General features: G+C 33.8%; 2 protein-coding genes across 2 annotated transcripts in view; both read right to left on the minus strand.

The window, feature by feature from the left end:
* The window catches only part of LOC139119230 (telomerase Cajal body protein 1-like), a 45725-nt gene extending 29522 nt beyond the window's left edge, over positions 1–16203 (minus strand). Inside the window, exon 1 of the mRNA XM_070682916.1 lies at positions 14782–16203. The gene's annotated coding sequence lies outside the window, so the exon portion shown is untranslated. The remainder of the gene's footprint in view (positions 1–14781) is intronic.
* LOC139119234 (uncharacterized) lies at positions 2200–14784 on the minus strand. Its single transcript, XM_070682921.1, has 8 exons — positions 14611–14784; positions 11372–11451; positions 10515–10623; positions 8999–9133; positions 8842–8884; positions 7481–7516; positions 4924–4998; positions 2200–4064 (listed from the first exon to the last, which is right to left on the minus strand). Exons 4-8 carry the CDS (start codon positions 9124–9126, stop codon positions 4038–4040), a joined length of 309 nt encoding a protein of 102 aa, XP_070539022.1. The 5' UTR covers positions 9127–9133; positions 10515–10623; positions 11372–11451; positions 14611–14784; the 3' UTR covers positions 2200–4037.
* Positions 16204–16835: the final 632 nt, after the last annotated feature.

Consider the following 16835-nt stretch of genomic DNA (forward strand, 5'->3'; position numbering starts at 1 on the left):
TTAATATGACAGGAAAAATAATCGGCAAAAGACAAACCCAACGCTGTGATCTGTCTGATCTGCACAAGTTCTTGCTTCACTATAAAGCCCGGTCAATTATCAATGTCATTTCACAGCCACCGTATTCAAGTTTTTAAATTATGCCTTCGATTTTTGTACAATAGGGTGTGAAAGTGACTACCCTGTGTTTTACCGTTCGTTATCATTACCATTTACTGCACAAAAACGGAAAGAATTTAAAAATTCTGAGACTCGGTTTCATCCCTAAGGTACCCTACTGTTGATTGCTGTTTACAGATAACCAATCGGCACACTCCTCTGTAATTATAGACTATTTTTAGTAAAAACCTCAAAAACGTGTTTTTGACCAAAACAAAGACACGCACAGATATATTGGAAAACAAACACATTTACAAAAAATACTGGATTCAAAATATAAACATGTAAGTATCGTTAAAGGTACCTCTCATCCTTAAAGGTATACGGTCACATATGCAAATTTAGCCTCTGTTACCATGGAAAATGGGAATATAGCCAATCATAAATTTTATAGGGTAGCCACGTAAAGAAGTGCGCCACAACATAGAAGACTTAGACATGCTTCTTAATCATGTGCGAATATGTAAATAAAGGTGATTGTATTCTTTTATTTAATGTTACAGGTAATCATGAAATTTAACCATGATATCGGCTGGCAATTGCCTTGTGATCGCAGGAACAATAACTTTAGGATAGTTTCTGTATTTCGGTCCCATTTAGTAGTTACCTACAGTGTTTGTACGATTCCCAAAAGCATGATGCACAGTTTCTCAACACAGCCGTTTACCTGTTTAGTGTACAAACATCAATTTCAATATTGCAAACAAAATACTAGTTCCGATTTCATATTACCGTATTTGTCAACAATAACAGTAGTCATTCATGAAGGCTATGTTTCATCTTGAGACTTGGAATCTATCATGCTAGTAGAATGCCAAGGAGTATAATGGAAATCCCACAGAACAAAAAATAAAGAAAAATGGCCCAAAGTCACCGATACTATGTCTTTAATGTTTGAATCAATGTGAGTAGATTTTTTTCTTGTACATAGAAATGGAAGCTTTTCATAATTTATCATTCTGAATTGGCAGATAACTACATGCTCACTAATTTCTGTACTTTTGGACAACTTAAACCATAGTTCTTTGATGGTGTCCCACTTTTCTACTTATTATCATTCCTTCCATCATAAACCGACAGCAGCAGTATAGTACTACACTTGTTATCTAAGTCAGCGTCACACTGGTATTACAATTTTTTCTCCTGAACACATGTTAATAGTGTTGAATTTATTGTTGTATGTGATGTATTTCAGATAAAATTGGTTGCATTTTGTTACAATTGTTACATTTATGAAAATGAAATCTCCTGAGGCAGGAAAAAGCTGTGGTGATATATCATATCATCCCTTGCATTTTGTGAAATTTCATCAGTTAGAACCTCGGGACGGGATGTTTGTAGAAACAAATGTAAAATGGCAGCATATCAAGAGAATTGAAATTTTTTTCTTACAAAAATTTCCGTTATATTACATTTATATGGATGGTTAAATTTATGACATTGTCGCACTGTTACATTCAAGAAAAGGTATTTTAAAGTGGAATCTGTGTTTTATCACAGATGTGTTTTGTGAATACACCTAGCTAATCTGCCTACCCGACATCTTCACCTTAATTCCCTTAGCCAATCAGCTCTTCTACCTGTGACCGTTATCAATCTTTCTTTCCCGGCCAATCGGCCACTTATGCACACAAACAGCATCATTCGCCCTTGTCTTATCGCTCCCATTCATTCATTCATCTTCATTCATTCATTCATTCATTGGGGACAGCCGCTGGGCTTATGTCATACCAGCCCGGCCCATCCCACAAGCATCCCCTTTCTCCTCCTCTCTTTTCCTTAAGTGTTCGGGCTTTGGATTCCATCCTGACCCCCATTTCTCGGGAATTTCACTCCTTTCCAACATTTTGGCCTCTCAGGATGGCTTCATCATCAAGGTCATTCAGACCTTGACCCGGGGGGGGGGGGGGTTGAATGCAGGAGGTTACTGTACATGATTTACCAAATTAATGGTGCAATAGGACAAATAGGACAAAAGAAAAGCCAGGACTGATTATGTTCTTATATGCACAGACAAGTATAATCAAGAATAACAAATACTCTGTTTTGAAAACAATGTAAACAAATCTTTAATAACTAAAACAATCACATTGAAGTTTTAAACACTTCTACATTTCACAATTCCTGGTGATATGTGTCAAATATAAGGCAAAGACTAAGTGCAATCAAAGTGGAATACTGTAGAATACTGTATGACAAGCTATGCACTGTAATGTTAAAGTAATTGTTTGGATCAATCCGAAAGAACTACAAAATTACAGTAAACAAGGGAAATCAACTGCTATTACCTTACAAAATAACAGAATAAAAACCAACTGCACCAATGACATCAGGGTGAATACCATGATTAAAATTCAGCAAATTGTATGTTTAAATTTTAAGTCATTTTTTATTTTAAAAATAACTTCTTTGTACTAGTCCTTAAACTTAGTGATCTTCAAAGTTTTGAGTTATGGCAAAATTAGAAAGATGTAAAAGTGACATTAGCTGACCATCAATGTCTTGATGTACCAATTAAATGTCCTGATCTGGAGAAACCAACCAAACAGATTTAACCACAAAATTAAGCACCAATGAACAAGATCAGCCGTTGCTGTAGTGAATTTGTAACAATATTGGCAGAGTACATGTCAAAGATATTGAAACAAATTACCAAATATTGAGCATTTGCTTATAAGCTGCATAAAAAGAAAACTTCTTGTGCTCTTTTTCGTGTAAAATATTTGTCATCAATAAATGCACAACAATATTATTTTGGAGGAATCAGCTTTTGCGAAACCTTACTCACTGTGTGTGGTCATGAAGCCCTTCTGTATAGTAAGAGGCAACATGATAAAAGCTAATTACTCAGAGGCAATTAGATAGACAGCATTAAAGGCACATGGGCTGCAACTTTTGGCATTATTTTCATGATTTTGTATTTAGATTAAAATTAGTTAATAGAAATGTTCTTACTCAAAGATGTTTACTCAAGCATAATTATACACTGAGTGAGACTGCATGGGGCAGTTTCAGTATGACAGATAATAAATAGGTGCAGCGCCCAAATATGGCCGTCTCCATACAACTACATGATAAACAGCGCAAATGGGGCATGTACACATTTGAATCTTTACAAATACAACATGATGCAATCCACTTAATTCTGAAAAGACTGGAAAGGGATTCAGTCCACTTTGACAAAAAGGTCTCCACTTTTCACATAACATGCCAAGATTTTGAAATGGTGGGAAATTTAAAATGAACAATAATCTGCTAAATTTCTTGCCTATTCTACCACAAGCAAACATTGTTGAGGCATAGTTAATAACTGTATCATTCAATTTTCAAATTGCAATGGATATCTGAGGAAATTGGATGAACCTTGAGGTTTGACAAATTTCGCAGAGTTGCAGCTCATGGGCCTTTAAAATGTCATGAACACCTTCTTAAAATTCCTGGAAGTGTGAAAAATTGGGCACAAGTGACAGCATCATGGATACATGTATAATTGTCTGTAATATCTTCAGCTTCATCACATACCAGAAATATTTATGCAATATTACAACCACAAGTAAAGTTGTCCAGAAGTCTATTGTCTCTCTACAAGCATATTGTCGCACAATATATATTTAAACAGACTATAAGCAAAGTTACAATATTCCATATGATGTTACACATGGTTTATAGAAGTGTCATTTGAAAACTGGTGTATAACTTGTTAAATCTCCAATTTGCCATTTTTCAAGACAGCTATTCGACAAAATACCATCATCAATGGGTAGTGTTGCTCACATTTTCACGATTGTCAAATACAATATCTAGAAGGAAGCCTCTGAAATTAGTAGCTTTTCTGTATGTCAGCTCTCTCTCCTCTACGTATTGAATGAATCTGTCATTCATATGCATGATCTTCTTCTAAAGTACTGAAAAAGAAACATGTGAGGAGACTTATGTTAACACCTATCTTTTAGGTTGAATATGAACTCAAAATGAAGACCTTGATGATAGATTATATTAGTGTAGTAAACTTGTAACAATGTTTCATTTACTGTTCTTTTGCTTGCATGGGAAACACATAAATATTGGACAAAGTACACTTTTTGAAAAGCTTGATTTTTAATATTGGGATGATATCACTTTTTGTAACTTTGTAATATATTGGCAACAGTTGTATACAACTGCGTGAAAGATGTAATCCTTAGAAATAAATGAGTGTGAGGGAACTTTCATTTGAAACAAGCAATGTTTGTGCCATGAATTTTCCAATCCAGTCATCACAACAATTTAAAAAGTAAGCTTACCAGTACAAAGTAATTACTTGTGAAAAGAAAACAAATCATCTCTGAATTGCTATCAGATGGGTACGGAAAATCACATTCATGAAAAAAAACTTGCCACTGAAAGCTAATATAGTTATTTGTCCTTAAGTTTGAAGGAAATCAATTCATGCACATGCTAAAACATTGTCAAATTTGAAAAATAAGGTGCCTTTTATCCATTTTGGATAACTTCACAGAACAAATTTATCTTAATATACATGTCAATATACATTGACCCTGTTCAAAGTTTTTTTGAGATACCTATAGAGGTCCAAGGCACATGTATCTGTGTAAAACAAATCAATACAAAGTGTCTGAGCTTCTTTTTAACCAAACACACAAGAAATGTACAATGTATAAGTCTAATAGAAAACAATATGTTCACATAAATCTGTATATTATTGATATATTCCCCCATCCCAACTACATACTTTACAGTTGAGCTAATTTATAAAGTACATACCTTCAGTACAGTGTTCATGAAGTACAGGCAGTAGACTCCACAATCTTGCACGTTTGTCTGCTGACACTTAGTAAGCTGAAAAATATTAAATGACAAAGTTGGTTTACTATTTTGTTTTGGACTTTTTAGTTTTGGTGATCCAATCTTATTATCTTAATGGATAAAACAGGGAAAGACAAGGGTTGTCAGGTTGCCTGGGGCGAGGGAAAGTCACGTCCGGGCAAGTGAAAAGCTAGTCCCGGTTGCCTGACGGGACAAGTGGAAAATTTACATGAAAGTTATATTCTGCTTGATCAAAAATGTAAGTTGGTGCTTTACATTTGCTTGCCCACTAATTCTCATTTTCTCTAGTAGAGAAATAAAATATGGGTGCATGTATATTGACTGCAATGTATTTGATGTCCACAGCTCATCAAACAGAGCAATTCAGAAATAAATTGTTAAAAATTTCGATTATATTTACTTTATCTCAATCTTTTCCACTAAACATTATACAAACAGGCCAATTTCTGCGTGTCTTTTATTTTAGCTTTTCTCCTATTGTCAAATTTTATGGCCTGCTTTAACCTTGGGATCAATATCAAATATACACCTTACAGAAAATATACCGCATGTTGGGTGTGTAACCCCATATTTTATGTGAAAATTGTCAGTGAAAAATATATGTGTCCATGAACCCGTAACCTTTTGCGTGCCAAAGTCAATTTTTGTCGCCTTTATAAAATGTACCCAAGTCCACTTTTCCAGATTTTTGCTAAAATTTGATAAAAACTGTAGTCAATGAAATGTGGTGTCCGTTCGGACCAAAATTATCAAAAAATTACAGAAAAATTCAAAAAATTGTTAAAATGTTGCACTAAAATTCTGGTCGGAAAATTACAGCACTCAAAGGGTTAATTGGTAGAAATAAAAGAATGTGTGACAACAAGGAAGATATAAATAATTGCCATAGGTCTCCAAAAGGTAATATCACAACATCAAATTAAATCCAAAAAGACAGTAGATGTGCCTTTGCTACTGTGATCGGAATTGCATTCCACTGGAAAAAAATGCAATTCATGATGATATGTACAACATCTTTCATGGAAGTGTTATTTCACATAATCAACATGTACAATACAGAATGTATTATTATTTCACTGCTACATGATAACAACCATTCACATAACCTTTCAATGTAATGAAAATGTTTAACATGGTAATGATAGGGCGAGTCTGCTACGCAAGATAGGAAGATTGAATTTTTCTTTTTGCTATGTATATTATGCAAACGATTCTTGGAAACAATTCATTTTTGTTATTTGCACACTGTCATTTACAAATGTGACATTCAACAAATTTCAGTAGATGACAAACAATCTATTATCTCAATGTACTTCTCTTGGTCTAGGAAAATGATCAAGTGCTATTTTCTGACCCATACCATATGAAATCAACCACTAAAATACATTAGAGTGTTGCACTTATAAAGTAGCTAACTATGAGTCTCATCTTTTTTTTAACAGAAAATATATTTCTTAGTTTTAATTAAACGGGTGTCATTTTCATAGTTGCATTTTTTACGAAATAGTAAAATAATACTATTTTGTGAATGCATGGCTGTAACAACCATAAAGTTGATGTATGAGAGCTACTCTCCTGCTCTGAGAGACAGCTGATGTGGGAAGAGATGAGTATTGGTAACTGGCAAAGTTAGATAAACCTACCTGCAAAATTTATTTGCCACATACTGGTAGTATCAATGGTCTGTGACTGGATTAAACTATCCATGAACAGCACTTTACTGCAATCACATGTAAAAGAGAAATCAGCCCACATTATACAAGTACATTTACAGCAACAGAATTACTTACTGTTTATCTAATGTTACTGTATGGAAATCATGACTTAAACACAGTATTTTTTTCAATAAAGATTGCACCCTGCTCTTTCGCTGAGTAATCAAATAGATATGACTTTAATAGCACATGTCATTCAAGTTTGTTTGCCATGGAAAATTGCTATTTGCATTTTTCTACCATACATATTAAGCCAGACTTGTTGCACTGGAAAAGAAAACATGGTACATTTTATGACATGGTTCACTAATGTCAAAAGTGTTGGACAGACACACACACACACACACACACAAAATGTGAATTGTGCAATACTACCAGTACATCTACATGTTATGTTTTTAATCCTTAAAGTTTTTTCTCAATTCAAGCATTGAAAACACTTGCCATGACTTGTAGCATACTGCATTTCCATCAATCAAATTTTCCATATACATTAAAGAAATACGTTTGAGAATAAGGGAGTATTTGAAACTATTTTTTCTGGAAAATAAAAGCCCTTAGATACACATTTCCTTTTAGTTAGAAATCATAGTCTAAGAGTGAAACAGCAGCAAACAAGTAATTCAGTTTCCTCAAGTTCCGATAGTAGTGAAAGTAGAAACAGGTTTTCATCATGGTACAATCACACAATTGCATTATCTCTTTACACTATTGTATCAATACTCTTAAAGCTTGTATTGTTTTATATCTGAAAGAGTTACAAATTAAAAGAAACTAACCTGTTGCCTTGAAAAACTGCTAGAAACCAATGGTGGCTATAAATAGAAAAGATTTACAGTTCTGGCTTCAGACGGGTATTGAAAGCAGCACATAATTACAAACTCAACAAAAGTGGAAGGGAAAATGAAACAAATACAGAGTTATTTTGGTCATTAAAGCTAATTCAGGAATTTGACAAATAAGACAACAAATATTATAGTATTTGTAACAGTTGATATACAAATCAGCATGAAGTAATGCAATATTAGTTTTAAGATTTATCATAGAGTCATATCTTCAAATATAACAAAGCATGTGCCTTATACTTCTCTTTTACATTTATCCAGGTCATATACTGATACAAAGTTGATTGACTTGTACAAATTTTGTTTCTAATAAATGTGCAAGGACAAGTTAAGGTCTCATTATGGACTAGTATTTATTGCTCTCAACTTTGGGATAAAACAGAAAAAAAGAAATTGTCCCTGTGGCAGGCTCTAATACAACCCTGTGTTACAGATCTGTCTCAGCAAAGACGTCCCATTGCTGTGACAGCAAGAGCTGACTAGGTCTGTGGCCAGCGCTGTGGGCAAAGTCACTTAAAATTTCTGTCTGTCTCGTCACTGTATGAACAGGACTCAGTACAGAATGTACACACATTTATTTCTGTATTTACCTCTCTCATTAAAAACTGACACCTTTTTCTTTAATACATTCATGAAATTTTCAGAAAAAGTATCAGGCCGCCTACGTAAATTAAACACTGACACACTACTGTCCAAAAACCGGTATTTCAGTTATAGTACATGTGGTAACAAACTACATACAGACAGAAATTACGTTACTGTATACATTCCTGTAATGCCAAACCTGATTCCAACCTGTCCATACACCCCTTATAGCTGACCAGTTTTACAGGTCTTTCAACAGAGGTTAAAACTTTTAGCACCAGAAAAAAGAATGTTGTTGAGAAAAACACTAGCCAAGAGAAACATCCTAAACATCTTGTCAATTGTCAAGATACTGAGAATACGTAGAAATAGAGAATATTAGCAAATATAAATATAAAATATATCTTTAGTAGAGAATAAAATATTAATTTCATATAGAACAAAAACAATTGTTTTTATGGTCTATGCGTACCTAGATACTCTGCTAGACATAGACCTCTATTACACATCCCTTATTGTAGAGTTGATGTTACAAAAAATGGCCTGATTGGACGTACGTCATGACTTTTTAATGATCTGATTGATAAGGTTTGCGATGTCGATGTTTTTGAAGAATCTCATTCAACTTTTAAAAGACATGTTAATTTGTTTTTGTCATTGTTTGATTTTAGAGTGCTTTTTTGTTTGTTTAAATTTTGAGCGTATTTTACCTTTTTTTTTATTTTCTTGTCTGTAAGTGGCTGCCTGATGGCGCTGTTGATGAGAAAATAAAATAAAATAAAATAAAAAAACAAACAAAAAAAACAAGATAACAACCCTATTGAATGTAGAGATTAAAAACAGGAACTTCACAAAACAAGTACTTACCTCTTACACACAGGTAAAACAAAGAGCTTTTCAGGTAAATCCTGTGGTATTATGACCTTCCTACTGGTACAATCACAATAAGTCCAGACATTTGGTGATAGATCAAGTACTGACTGAAAATCATGCATGAAGATGCTGTTAAGAGAATCAAGAAATGAAATTCACTCTCAAAATAGCTTCCGCTCTTTGTTTGTATAGTACCCATTAAAGTATTACTTCTGAATCAAGGCTTTTGAAACAGTATACACATATTGACTGGCCATGAGGGCAACAGCATACGTCTGTACCCTGAGGGACTGTGAGTCACCCCCAAAAACAGACTGTTTGCCGAGGCCGTAGGCCGAGGGAAACAGTCTGTTTTTGGGGGTGACTCACAGTCCCTCGGGGTACAGACGTATGCTGTCGCCCGCATGGCCAGTCAATATGTGTTTTATAACACACCTCATCCGTAGCCATGCATAAGAACGTACTATACACAAAACTTGTCGCATGAATGATGTAATATGTTGAAGTGGTTCGGCAAAAAAAGTTTTCCCGACAGGGTCGCAATACTTCTGCAAAACGTTCAATGCACCTTTGATTATAGTTTTCGTTCGTTTCGAGTCCTTGTTGGAAACCAGAGCATTCAGTTCTTTTTCAGAAAGTAGGATAAACCGAGAAATTTTTCGACTATCGCTTCGCTCGGCCGCAGACGACATCTCTGTTTACATTCCAGTTCGCGCATGCGCCAATGTTTTTTTGACGTCAGCGGGCATCATTTTTCGGAACTGATGCCTGGCAGGCAACAGTTCCGACAAATGATGCCTGATGACGTCGTTTACGTGGATCAGCACAAAAAGAACGCATCCCACGTGACTATCAATTTGCGAATTACAACACAGACTGTGGATGAGGTGTGTTATAAAGTTATGTGATTACTTGTATCATAACTGTTATTTTTAACTGATCCACTTCTCTTCTAGATGTATGGGAAAGTGCAATTTAACACACATTTACAGATAAGAACCAAATAGTAACCATGCGTTAAATGTTTCCCATCAGTATTAATATATTTCAGATATTGTTGAAATCAATTGCAAGATAAAAGTTAAAGACAAAACGTGAAATTACAGGAAAAATTTCATAAATATGTTAATTGGTTATTTAACAATGTAGATTACCACCTATTTTCATCAATTCTATATACATGAAAAAAACAAGAAATTAGTTTGTTTTGGATTCTATTCACAAGGTTTTCTCACAGACACAGATAAACAGACAGAATAACCATATCATTTGTCTAAGTTTTATACACTGCACAAATTCATTGCTGGGGTTTTCTTCCAGTAGTCCCATAACTGCAAATTAACATGGTGGACCAACAATATCAAGACAAAGTTATATAGTCCAAATACCTTGTAAATTCCATTACTGAGCCAACAATTTTGTGCATGGGATAAATGCTGGCAACCTCTGCCTGTGTCAGTGTAAGATTACGGAATGATGCAACTATTATTGAAAATTTTGTTACACTTACTTGCTTTTAATATAATATATGGCCTACCTTCAAAATAAATGCCTGCTTTATGGCCTGTTTTCTGGTAAATGACACAGGCGTTAGCACCTGTGTCAACCAACTTCTTTACCTTGAGGAAAACAATGAGTAATTAATTATCAATACAATTTTATTACAATCTCGACTGCGATTCCAATATGAGTTATTACATGCCTCGAGGTGAATGCAAATCAGTGCATTGTTTTGAATAGAACATCCGGATGTTAGCGGGCCGGTGAACGATGTACTGACCGGTTTCCATGGTTACCCAGGCCAGTGAAGCCTTTCGATGATTTCAACGTCAAAGTAGACACTTAACGCTACATGTAAAATATCCATGCACGCACTGCTATTTTGACTTTCGTTAAAATCTGTTTGACGCTGGTTGATAATGGTAAAATTGTTTGAAAATGCCCTGCTTGTAACAAAATGTCATATAGCATTAACTTTGAAGAAGCATGTAATAAAAATATTATTGCCTGAATACATGGGTTTATGTGCCCTCGCAGCAGGAGACAATTTACCCTCCCGGCTTCGGGCAAATTGTCACCTGCTCTTGGGCACCTAAACCCATGTATTCCGGAAATAATATATAATAGGGGACGGTAGGTTGGATTTTTTTATTTTTTCTGTTTTTTTCTTATTATGACTCAGCAAAACAAATACAATAAACTACGGTTACTAAGAGCATGTTTGCAATGACATAAAGGCAGTAATAATGTTGGAGATGCATAAAATAATGGAAATTATCAATGATTTCAGAGCTTGTAAACTAGTGTCACTGTAAACATACCATTTACAATACTAAGACTTTATCTGTTACAGTACTTAATACTCACTCTGTTCAAAATTCTTTTCCAATTGTCACTGTCTTTTCGACGTTTCTTGGCCAAGTCAAGACGCAACATTGTATAAATATCTAAATAACGACAAAAAATTAAATTGCATTATAAACCAGATAACCTTCAGTTGATCAGATGTGTCTGATCAGAATTAATTGGTATGTGACCTTAATTATAAAATATGTTAATTCAAAAAGATAATTGTAATATGGAAAAGGTATATATTACCATCTATATTCTAAAGTTCATAGGTCAAATATTTACATGGCCAGTTGCAAAGACAGTCACAAAACCATACAGACAATCAAAAAACACACAGAACAAAGACCAGGAAGTGATATCAGGTGTTTTGAAAATAGTGAGCATATCTTGCCTCACATGATCATTTGCTACAGGAAAACATTGTACTTATCAAAGTGCTCATATGACACCTGCAAAAAACCATGTGTGAATTATGTAATTCTTTCTCTGCAATAACCCTCATACTTTGCAAGATAGGTGGATGTGTCTTTCTGCAAAATCAGTGTCAGAACTATATGGGAAGACTGTAAAAGTAAGAACCTTGATGTATGGTATGAGAATCAGTATTTAAGAACCTTGACAGTGTGAAATAGGCAAAATATAATATAAATAAATAAATATTAATGAGAAAATATGATAACATAGGATGGTTTATAACATAGTCACTTAGAAAATTGGGTTTATTTCAACTGTGTGGATCTGTAAAGTAAGAACCTTGATGTTTGGTATGGAAATCAGTGATTAAGAACCTTGACAATGTAGGGGCAAAATATAATGATTGATAGTGACTAAAAATGATAATATGGCATGTGTATATGATAATATGGGATGGTTGTAAAACTGGAACTTAGAACATTGGGTTTATTTGACTGTGTGGATCTGTAAATTAGAACCTTGATGTTTGGTATGGAAATCAGTGCTTAAGAACCTTGACATTGTAGGGGCAAATGATAATTAATTAACGATTGATAGTGAATAGATATGATAATGTGGCATGTATATATGATAATAAAGGATGGTTGTACCGGTATAATGTAGTAACTTAGAACATTGGGTTTATTTGACTGTTGTGGATCTGTAAAGTAAGAACCTTGATGTTCGGTATGAAAATCAGTACTTTTAAGAACCTTGACAATGTGAAGGCAAAATAAAATATTAATTAATAATTAATAATGAGAAATATGATAATATAGGCTTGTTTATAACATATTCACTTAAAACATTGGGTTTATTTCAACTGTGTGGATCTGTAAAGTAAGAACCTTGATGTTTGGTATGAAAATCAGTACTTAAGAACCTTGACAATGTACGGCAAAATATAATAATAGTTAATGATTGATAATGATTAAATATGATAATATTGTATGTGTATATGATAATATGGGATGGTTGTATAATGTAGTAACTTAAATCATTGAGTTTATTTGATTTTGTGGATATGAAAAGTAAGAACCTTCGCTTTTGGTATGAAAATCAGTACTTAAGAACCTTGACAATGTGAAGGCAAAATAAAATATTAATTAATAATTAATAATGAGAAAATATGATAATATAGGATGGTTTATAACATATTCACTGAGAACATTGAGTTTATTTCAACTGTGTGGATCTGTAAAGTAAGAACCTTGATGTTTGGTATGGAAATCAGTGCTTAAGAACCTTGACACTGTGAAGGCAAATCAAATATTAATTAATAATTAGTAATGAGAAAATATGATAACATGGGACTTGTTTATAATCATATTCACTTAGAACATTGGGTTTATTTCAACTGTGTGGATCTGTTAAGTAAGAACCTTGATGTTTGGTATGGAAATCAGTACTTAAGAACCTTGACATTGTAAGGGGAAAACATACTGATAATTAATAACTAATAATGAGAAATATGATAACATGGGATGGTTTATAATATAGTCACTTAGAACATTGGGTTTATTTCAACTGTGTGGATCTGTTAAGTAAGAACCTTGATGTTTGGTATGGAAATCAGTGCTTAAGAACCTTGACAATGTAGGGGCAAAATATAATGATAATTAATGATTGATAGTGACTAAAAATGATAATATGGCATGTGTATATGATAATATGGGATGGTTGTAAAACTGGAACTTAGAACATTGGGTTTATTTGACTGTGTGGATCTGTAAAGTAGAACCTTGATGTTTGGTATGGAAATCAGTACTTAAGAACCTTGACGATGTAGGGGCAAATAAATGATTGATAGTGAATAGATATGATAATATGGCATGTATATATGATAATAAAGGATGGTTGTATAATGTAGTAACTTAGAACATTGGGTTTATTTGATTTTGTGGATCTGTAAAAAGAACCTTCGCGTTTGGTATGAAAATCGGTACTTAAGAACCTTGACAATGTAGGGGGCAAAATATAATATTAATTAATGATTGATAATCATTAAATATGATAATATGGTATGTGTATATGATAATATGGGATGGTTGTATAATGTAGTACCTTAAAACATTGGGTTTATTTGATTTTGTGGATCTGTAAAGTAAGAACCTTCGCTTTTGGTATGAAAATCAGTACTTAAGAACCTTGACAATGTGAAGGCATAATAAAATATTAATTAATAATTAATAATGAGAAATATGATAATATAGGCTTGTTTATAACATATTCACTTAAAACATTGGGTTTGTGTGGATCTGTAAAGTAAGAACCTTTATGTTTGGTATGAAAATCAGTACTTAAGAACCTTGACAATGTACGGCAAAATATAATAATAGTTAATGATTGATAATGATTAAATATGATAATATTGTATGTGTATATGATAATATGGGATGGTTGTATAATGTAGTAACTTAAATCATTGGGTTTATTTGATTTTGTGGATATGAAAAGTAAGAACCTTCGCGTTTGGTATGAAAATCAGTACTTAAGAACCTTGACACTGTGAAGGCAAAATAAAATATTAATTAATAATTAATAATGAGAAAATATGATAATATAGGATGGTTTATAACATATTCACTTAGAACATTGGGTTTATTTCAACTGTGTGGATCTGTAAAGTAAGAACCTTGATGTCTGAGTAGAACCTTGACAATGTAGGGGTAATTAAAGTTATTAATAATTTAATAATTATGCCGATAGTTTCAACGAAAAATTGTCTTGAAGTATTGTTTTTGTGGCTGTCAGTGGATGCTCCCAGAATGCCGGAACATGTAAAAAGAAGTGATAATTACCTTAAAGTATGAGGTCCACGTGCTCGCTCGCTGTCCTGCTGGTCGTCTGCCGGTTGTTTACTGCTGATATATGAATAAATCGAGTAAGCTAGAGGTTCTAATGACGTTGTTAGCCAATCAGAGCGAGTTTCTTATTTGCGTGTATAGACCGGAAAACGGTAAATATCATACCTCGCTGTCAATCTGCTGCACATATGTAGAGCAGATAACATTGTTTTAGGAAACAGATTCGTTACGGATTCTGTAGATTACATTATTTCTGGTAACATATTCAGTTCGGATTAAGCCTCGCGTTTTTCAACAGAAACAAACAACTGTTGGCAGATTCATCGTATGGCCAAAGATGCAGCATTGAAGTGATAGGATGGAGCTAAAATGAGATCTAGCTCCAAGATGAGAACACCAACTTTATAGCTATGAAGCATATTTCACTGGCCAATAGCTGCGACTTTGCATTATTTTCATGATTTTATTTTACAACCAAAGTTGGTTCGTGTAAATGTGCTAACTGAAGTAGATTTATAGAAATATCACAGGTCGCTGATTTGGACCATGACTATTTTAACAGGCTGAATAATAAACGGGTGCTGCACTGGTAAAATGGTGCCCCCACGGAAAAGTACAAAAATGCAGCATTTCATACACATACACATACACATCATGATCGCAAAGGAAACAAGCATGATGCCATTTACTTCAATGCACAAGACTGATGACCAACACTTTGTTGTTGTAATCTTTATTTCTCTGTCACATGATTAATTTTGAAAATGGCCGAAAATCTAAAATGATGTTAAAATGTTTGAATTTACATGCCACTTTTGACACTTATGACAGTGTTATACACTTTTTAATCTTAAATGGGTCTTATTCAGAGAACTCCCTTGGAACAGGTTATTTTGAGATTGGTTTATTACACATTCGCAGCTTTAGGGGCTTTAGAAACTACGTAAAATGTGGCATATGGACATTAGTTTTGTACACCATTCCTCTTAGTCTCAATCTTGTAAAATGTATAATGTTATTGAATAACTTTGTCATCTGTGTATTAACTTAGCTATTGCCAAATACCAATTAATTTTATACTTTGTGAAAACTGTCATTTTAATAGCTATTTGAGGTTGGTTGTCTAGCTACTGTAAATTATTCTTTATATTGATGTCATATTTTGAAAGAGAAAACTAAGTTTTTCAGGGTTCCTGTTTTGTATGAGTTGCAGTTCAATGGATGCAGTTTGGAAGTAATTCACAAGAAGTTAAAATTAATTGCTTTTGGTAATTGAAATTGACTATGTCAACTTCTTTTCAATACCAGGAAAATTAAATCTTGGATAAATGTCAAAAGCAGTCAAGATTCTGTGAAGTCAAACTGAAAATGTTAACTCTGTTTATGCTTTATTGGAAAAAGAGTTGAAGCTGAACACATGTAGATTCAAACTGTGCACGTGTGGTCTGAAGACTGTTTGTAAATTTCCTTACAAGTCAACTTTCAAACATTTTCACAAAACCCTGGTCAGCATTAATAGATTGAGTTTCTAGTGGAATGTCTTTGTTAAAAGCAAAACTTTTGGGCATTAAGATTTTAATTGCACATACAGCTTCAGGGCTCGAAATTAGCGGTAGTCCCGCGTCCACAGACTACCAACTTTTCCCTGGGACTACCAAAGTCCATGAAATGGTAGCCCACATGGACTACCAAAGCCTGGGACATGAAATACTTGGCTTGCGATGTCCATCACTTTTGGACGAGCTAAATGCAGTCAACATGTAGTTTCATTTGTTTTAAGCAATTATCCTTTCATCTGTGAAGAGTTTTTTTTCTGGTGACTATTACAATTTTCACTGCTATGTTGTTGTTTTCACAAGATGCAGAGCGTTTCATAATAGAATGTTGAGTTGCTTTTCCGTGTGCTATCTTTGCATGCCAGTTCACACTATGCTGTTGATCGGCAGCATACAAGACGTAATTGTGTCAAGTTTTGGGGTTTTGATGCTGAAATTTCACAAAACTTTCACTTCTTAATCCAGAGATTGTGTAATCAGTTTGATTTTAAAACACTGTGTCAGTTAAGCTTGGAAATCGTGGCTGAGTTTCGCTCTCTTTTATCTATGGTTGTCGATCAGAATGTATTACGTTCTGTACAGAGAGACTCGGCTGTTAGAAGGCATGCCAGTTCATAAAGATCATGAGAATATTTTTTTCTGTTTTTCTTTACTCAAGTTTCA

The sequence above is a fragment of the Ptychodera flava genome, chromosome 19 (assembly GCF_041260155.1).
Source record: "Ptychodera flava strain L36383 chromosome 19, AS_Pfla_20210202, whole genome shotgun sequence".
NCBI lineage: Eukaryota > Metazoa > Hemichordata > Enteropneusta > Ptychoderidae > Ptychodera > Ptychodera flava.